Source organism: Trichechus manatus, unplaced genomic scaffold (genome assembly GCF_000243295.1).
Source record: "Trichechus manatus latirostris isolate Lorelei unplaced genomic scaffold, TriManLat1.0 scaffold00011, whole genome shotgun sequence".
In the NCBI taxonomy this organism is placed as follows: domain Eukaryota; kingdom Metazoa; phylum Chordata; class Mammalia; order Sirenia; family Trichechidae; genus Trichechus; species Trichechus manatus.
In genome coordinates, this window is record NW_004443947.1 from 11,584,798 (window position 1) to 11,592,219 (window position 7,422).

Sequence of the window (7,422 nt, forward strand, 5' to 3'; positions counted from 1 at the left end):
TATGTGTATGTTTTTGTTGGTTTCTTTTAACCCCAGGATTTAGATGCGCTTCTTTAAATTTCTGAACCACAAAAATATTTTCATCCTGCTTCAATGATGAAATCTGAAATTGTAATTGAAAGAGATGTATTATGATAATAGGAGTATATTATACTTATGAATGGGAATTCTTATAAAAGTGCAATCTCCCTGTCTGCTATTTGTGGAGATTATTTTAAGCCCTCACTCACGCTGGCTTTCCTTTCTGACTCGTTTATCTCCTCAGAGTATAAAAATACTGTAGTCAGAAAGCTCTTTTCAGGGCATCTGCCTTTGCTTCTTGACTGAGGATTCCTTTCTAAATGGGCGCTGGAACCATTTTAATACGTTGTTTGCTGAAATCTGAGCTTCCCAGGAAAATTAGAGCAGTTCATTTAATATTATGAATATTTAGGGGCTTCTCGGCTTATTCACAGGCAGGAGAATGTAAATCAAACTGAGAATTCTTTATAAAGTAGAGGGCAACAAAAGTTGCCTCCAAAAAGTAGCCTTTCTTCCCTCAATTCACTGCTCTTCTGCCCCTTCTCTTCACCCTGTGCCCATAGAGAGCTCACTTTCTTCCAAGTCTCCTTCCCAAGTGCTCCCTGGGTCTCAGGAAGCCTGGAAGGCACTTAGCCCCATGTGGACATAGAGGAAAGCTTGGTCATTATTTATTATTGTTACTAGTAGGTCTGTAGGGTCACAGCCAGGACGGTATAGCTCGTGACTCACAGCTTTTGTTCCATACGGTCTGGCCCATCCTGGCACACGGACAATAGGAGGACTCATTCTGCAATCTTTAGCAACCACCTGCAAAGGCCTGGCACTGTGCTAGGCCCGCGGTAAGTTATTTTGTGTGGCAAGAAAAGATTCAATAGTGGTGGAAAACATACTCCCTATTGCCAAGGAAGAATAGAAAGGGAGCTATTAGGCATTCTAAGACTGCTGAGTTCCTTTTGCACATTGCTTCCTGAGCAATGGCGTGCAGGGTGCAGGGTGGGCAGCAGGTTTTTCTGATTTGTTTTGGAGAGGGTCTTCGAACGAGCTCTTTCAAAGGCATAATATAGACCTTTGACGTGAGAACTCTGGACACACGTCGGTGGCCTCTGGTCCCATCAACCTCCAGAAGCAAACTGCTAAGTCAAATGCCATGGCCTCAGCTCTGGAAGGTTCTTGTGTGTTTACTAGCTCTCCACTCAAACCTGCTCGAAGAAAAGCTAGGCTTGTGTGTATTTCACCCCCCAAACCCACCCCCCCTGGTGCTTTAGACTAATTTTTGTGCCTCTGGGCTATAATTTTTAGAAAGAAGAAGAAACCTTACCTAAGCTAAGTGTGTATTTATTTTGTTTTAGGGACCTAGCTATTTGCACAATGTATCAGGAATGATTGTGGACAATCGATTAGGCTTTTATTTATTTATTTATTTTTAACACTCTGATGCTCATTGCTATGAAGATATGATAGCTGGGAAGTGGAGTAACTGTTGTGGTTTCGTTTGTCCAACTGGACCCTCATAGGGATCACATTGCTATGTAGTGGTGTATTTTGAGAATGGCTCTTTGGCGATCGAGGCTGGAATACATCTGCAGCGAGAATGAAAGGAGGCAATCTTGGTTATAATAAATGTCCTCTAGAAAAGCACGCTTAAGCATGAATATATTAGATTTTGATATATTTCATATATCTTAAAATAATCTACAAAACGCACCCACAGAGATGCTTGTATTTATAGTAAAGCTCAGTTTCTTCGTTACTAATGAACAGCTAGGTGTCAACTTGTGCCACCAGTGAAAATATTTAAACATCACATAATTGATAGTATATGAGACATCTATCCTTTTAAACTTAAAATGATCAGGGTGCTCCACTAAGACTCTTTGTCCCCATCGCTTAAGTCTCTTGGGTTGCAGAGACCCTGATGGAACATTTGAGTAGTGGACGTTTTTCTAAATCTTTTTCCCATCTCTTTGTTTCCTTTTTTAAATCTTCCACCACTTCATTTTTTTCTCTTCTTCCTCTGACTTTCTCTTCTCCCCTGCAGGTTCTATCTTTTCCATGTAAAATTCTGTGTATTTAAAGTATCCTGTTTGGTTCCTGGTGCTTTCAGAAAGGAGTGGAAAAGGCTTCATAAATCCAGCAAATAAATAATATAGCAATAGAAAGGACTTCTCAGAATGTCTGCACAAAAGCAGATACGCCACATATTACCGTCGTCTCTACACACCACCCCAGACTTCCCAATTTGATGATTTAGATACTTTTCTGCTTAGGCGGATGGTGCTGTTTTTGCCGAATTCAGCAGATTCATTGAAAAGTTTCTTGGAGCCAAAAGCTAAGTCCACTGCTTTTGTGCTTGGTAAGGTTTGGTGGCCTTGGCATGGGGCAGGGGTTGTTGATTCACCGCCGTTAAATGGATGATAAATCTAGAAGCTGGACGGCAGTACTAGATTGTCTTAATAGAACCTCTGCAGGGAATCGGCGGCCCGACACTCGCGAGAAACCCACGAAAAAGATGTTCAGCAAACTAATGTTAAGAAGGCTTCCTGGAGAATTCGGGGCAGGGAGGACTCAGTGAGATCCCATGTGAGTAGGCATCAGCAAGAACCTTGAACACTTCATCAAAGATATAGACCTCGTCAACCTAAAGAATGCTTCTGCTTCTTAATACCCATTTCTTGAGTTTTTTAAAAAAATTCTAAATGTCTAATTCTTGTATCGTGTCTATTGAGATGATACAATTCCCCATGATATTGTAGCAGTGCCGTCTTTGTGAGACACAATCACTGCTCTAATTATACTATAGTATTTCATTCATGTGCATTGCCATAATCCTACATCTAAATTTTCAATAATAATAATATTTTAACTTTAATGCTACCTTCCTTCTGCAAAATACGAAGCCTTTCGTGAGGGTAACTTACACAACTTTGCTGCCCTTTTTTCGGAGAGTTGTCTTGGGATAGATTAGCGGGAGTAACAAATAACAATTCTAGTACCAGGAAATCACTTCACCTGAGAGGGTTTTATTTGTTCTGAGAGAAAAGGGGGGGAAAATCTATAAGCGCGTGTTTTCAGTACAGCCCTCATTTTTTCGGCCAGCCCTGCTGAAGACGGTAATATAGTTTGCAGGCAAAGTATAATAGACGATCTTGTGTTAATAACCATTTTCTGTATAGCATCTTCTTAAAAAATAAAATGGGTTTATATATATGATATTTAAATTGGGGTATCTTCACAGTAAATATCCTGACTTACATATCATATATATTTTGATTTACATGTAATTTATCTTACTTATCCTTCAACTAAAATACCTCAGTCCCAAATGAAATGTATATTAGTTAAGAGGTCTTTTTTAAAAGACATTATTTTCTTACTTATAGGATGGAAAGGGACATTTAAAAACAGGCTGAAATAGGTGCATTTAATTCTCCCCAATTTAAATTTCAGTGGTACATCTTTAAGGCAATAACGATACTCTTTTTTTTCTCCCCGTCATGAGCGCTTCCATCAATGGATTTCTTTAATGTTGATGATGGTTGGTGCAGTTTAAGGAAATCTGTATTTAGTCAGAAAATGCTTCCATAGAATGACCTACCAGATGGACCCCATCACAGAGCAGGAGGCATCAAACCACCACAGACATTTGGTGCTTAGAATAATAAAAAGACTATAAAATTAGATTAGTTGAGTCTAATTTGGAATTGGTATATTCCCCATGCACCCTCGCTGCTCTTGGGCAGATAAAGCCTTGAGATTCAGCACAGTGTCAGAGCCGAAGACTGCAACTTCCAGTAAAAGGGAGAAGAGGGAGAGGGAGAGAGGAGGAAAGCATTCTGGGAGGTCGCGGAGGGCAGAGCAGTGACCTCCGATGATTTACAGGCCTTTAGTTTAATGAAATTGTTTCAGTGACATGACGGTAAGAGCTCGTAATGGATTGGATGCCCTAATGTAATGAAATTACTCCCTTCTGCCTAAAAAAAAAAAAAAAATGCGCAATTAATATTTACTGAGACCTGACAGCTTTTGGTGTGCTCGTCTGTGCAGTTCTCTCAGACAGTCAGAGAGGAGAGACGGAGCAGCGTGGCAGGCAGGCTGGCTCGGCGCGAGCTTCTGGCGGGGACGAGCAGAGCCTGCAAGGGGGTGGAGGGACAGGCGCTCGGTGGCCAGGGACGCCCAGCCCGGGCTGCCCGGCTCCCCAGCGCTGCCCCCACTGAGCCCTCATGCTCTCCCCTTGCTTTTCCACAGGCAACTGGACAACAACCACATCAGCTGCATTGAAGATGGAGCCTTCCGAGCGCTGCGCGATTTGGAGATCCTGTGAGTTGATTCTGCGTTCACTGGCTTGTGTGTGCGAGTGTGTGTGTGTCTGGGTGAGGAGGAGAGAGGAGGAGTGTGTGTGTAGGGGGTTCCGTGTGGATGCATCTTGGTGTCTTCTGCTGCAGTGCTGTTAAAATTGGGAACGGGGAGATCCCTCTGGCTCACCTTGGCCAAAGTGTTTGCAGACAGCAAAGTGTGATTTCTCACCTCCCACGAACTGGGGTTCCTGCTAATTAAGTCTCAATTGAGTCCTTTCTCCCCTGATGATGCTCCCGCCGTATTTGTTGCTGGGTGAAGCAGATGGGCTGGAGTAGCCCCCCAGCACCTGACGGAGCATCCAGGGAGTCTGTGTGAGTGTGGGCATGCGGTGAGACAGGTTACAGGTCTGGAGAGACGGGAGAGGGGTTAGCGCCCTGAATCAGAAAGGGAGCTTGGTACAGGATGGGGGGAAATGCCAAACAGCCTGGTAAAGTCCAGTCATGGCCATTGCTTCTAGAATCTCATCTAGGCTTTTAAATTCAAACTTTAAGCAGTAACCTTAAAGTGGCAGAAAAAAGAAAAAAACAGACATGAGGAGGTGGCCCCCTCCCCATAGTCCTACCCCTGAAACCTTGTGGAGAAAAACGTGTGGCTGTCTTTCTCCATTCTGGATTTTTAAATGGGTCTAACTAAGGAAACCTGGTTTCTGGGGGGAAAGTCTACTGGCAGTCAATCTTGGGGTCATTCAAACTAAAGTTGAATTGTGTAAGAAAACATTTTGAATGTCCTCTGACGAGAGCTACACTTTGAGCTGCCCCTGATTTGGGGAAACACCCAGAGGAAGGCAATAAAGCCTGGTCGAACTTGCATCAGGAGACTCATGGTTCAGTCCTGACTCTACCACAAATTGGCTAGGTGACCTTGGGCGAGTCCCTTCAGCTCTCTGAGCCTCAGTTTTATTATTTGTAAAACGAAGGGGTTGGTTGTTATATCTTGGAGTTGATGTCCCCTTGCCAAGTTCTATAATTGCTTGGTTCTAAAAATAATTCAGGTGATACAGTTCTATCCAGGGAATGATAAGACAGTAGGATTTGTTGAGCATCCCCCTAAATAAAAAATTACGTAGTCACAAGTTACCTGTCTCTGACTTCCAGAAGAATGAATGAATGTCAAACAAATGCATGAATGAATATATTACAGTGTCTCTTTGTACACGAAGGAAAAAGGAGGGAAGGAAGGTCCTCCTTCCACCTTCCTTTTCACCTGGCCTCACAGGCAGTAGCATCTCCACATTGTTAAGAGGAAGGTGATTCCAAGAGGAATCACGGGAAATAAGAGGGGATGCTGATGCTGCAAGCTGCTTGAAATCTGATGAAAGCCAAGAATTCCTGGTACAGAATAGGAAGGACCTACAGCCAGGGAGGTCAGGTTGTCATTCCTAAGATGAATGGTCTTCCCTCACCCAAACTCTGACCCCAGAACTGGCAACAAATGTATGTCTGCTAGGGAGAGGATGCCAGCCCAAATGTAGTAACCGAGGTCTTCTCTTGTAGGGAGGCTGGGGCTGAGAAGGAGAGGCATGATTTTCCCTGCCTGAGAAAAGCCTTTGTAGAAAGGGCTGCTAGGAGCATATCACCTTTTTACTCCCTTGCAAGAAAGAATGAGAACGATGAGAAAATTTCTTGGGAAGAGACCAGGAAATGGAAGTCACCAGCTGCCTTGAAACAGCGGTGACGACTTGACAGCCGCATGTTAGCTCTCTGGACTGGGAGTGGTGTGGCTTTACCTCAGCCAAGAAGGCAGTCTGGGATAGAGAAGGGAGCTTTCAGTCAGACACACCTGGGTGTGGAATCCTAGGGGGCCATGGGACTTTGGCAGCTACTTAACCTCTCTGAGTCTCTGTTTGCTCAACTTTAAGAAGAGACGACTTATGTACTACATAGGAGGTGCTTCTGCTTCCCTAACTTCCCTGGGTGGTGCAAAATGGTTTGTGCTCAACAACTAACCAAAAGGTTGGTGGTTCAAACCCACTCAGCAGCGCCACAGAAGAAAGGCTCAGCGATCAGCTTTCGTAAAGATCACAGCCAAGAAAACCATATGAAGCACAGTTCTACTCTGTAACAAATAGGGTTACCATGAGTCGGAATATACTTGACAGCAATGGGTTTAGGGTATTTTTTTGGCTGGCGCTTTCTCCCCTCCAAGCCCTTGTCCCTCTCACCCCCTTCTCTGAGACAGAGTTGGACAGCTCCTCTTTCCTCAGACTTTTGCTCTTCAAAAATATGTATTGATACCCAAGTACACCAGGTCTCTCAAACTTGAGGCTTAAGAACCTATGGGGAGGAAAAACAAAGTTCTCATTCCCTGTCATTGCAAGGAGCTGACAGGATCTGATTAGTTTATCTTCTCAGTTCCAAATAAACCCAGATCAATAGCTTTGTTTTAAAGATGCTCTCATTTGTCTTCACACAGCTAAGTACTTAAAATTAATCATAATCAGTTATTCCATGGGTTTTGAATTTCCAGCAGAGGCACACAGCTTTGGCACCATCAATCTTCATGGTGAGCCATTCTGAAATTGGCTGGAGCTGACATCTCCATTTAAAGAACCTCCCCTCCCCGCCCCCAGACCTTCCAGATCTCATCCACACATTGACATTTGATAACACTTCTCTGTAATCATAACTTGGGCACCATAAAGAATCTTGACAAAGGAGTAATAAATAAGAACCAAGTGAGGACGTCGTACACTAACTTAACACATTCTTCAGTGAGTGAGAGAGAGAGGAGAGTTCAAAATGCCCTATCCCCAGAAAGATATTTCTTAAGTGTCTAAAGCTTCACAGTCTACAGATTAAGAAGACAAAATAGGGTAGTTCAGGTGTGTGTTTTTCTCTGATATTAAACAACATGAAGTAGAAAACAAGGATTCTAGGAAACTCATGATTATCTCATGGAACATTTTCTCAAAACTAACTTAAGTTTGTGGACCTCAAATACTAGTGGAAATATTTCACTTTGGATAACCCAGTTATGCCATCCTTCCTATAAATGGATATGCCGTAAAGCTTCTCTCCACTGAGGCTGAGGTCGGTTTTACCAGTT

General features: G+C 43.2%; 1 protein-coding gene across 1 annotated transcript in view; it reads left to right on the forward strand.

Annotated features, from left to right (window-relative positions):
* The window catches only part of SLIT3 (slit guidance ligand 3), a 762,848-nt gene that overhangs the window by 567,002 nt on the left and 188,424 nt on the right, over positions 1-7,422 (forward strand). The window contains 1 exon segment of the mRNA XM_004371219.2: positions 4,267-4,338. Coding sequence (XP_004371276.1) covers positions 4,267-4,338 — 72 coding nt within the window.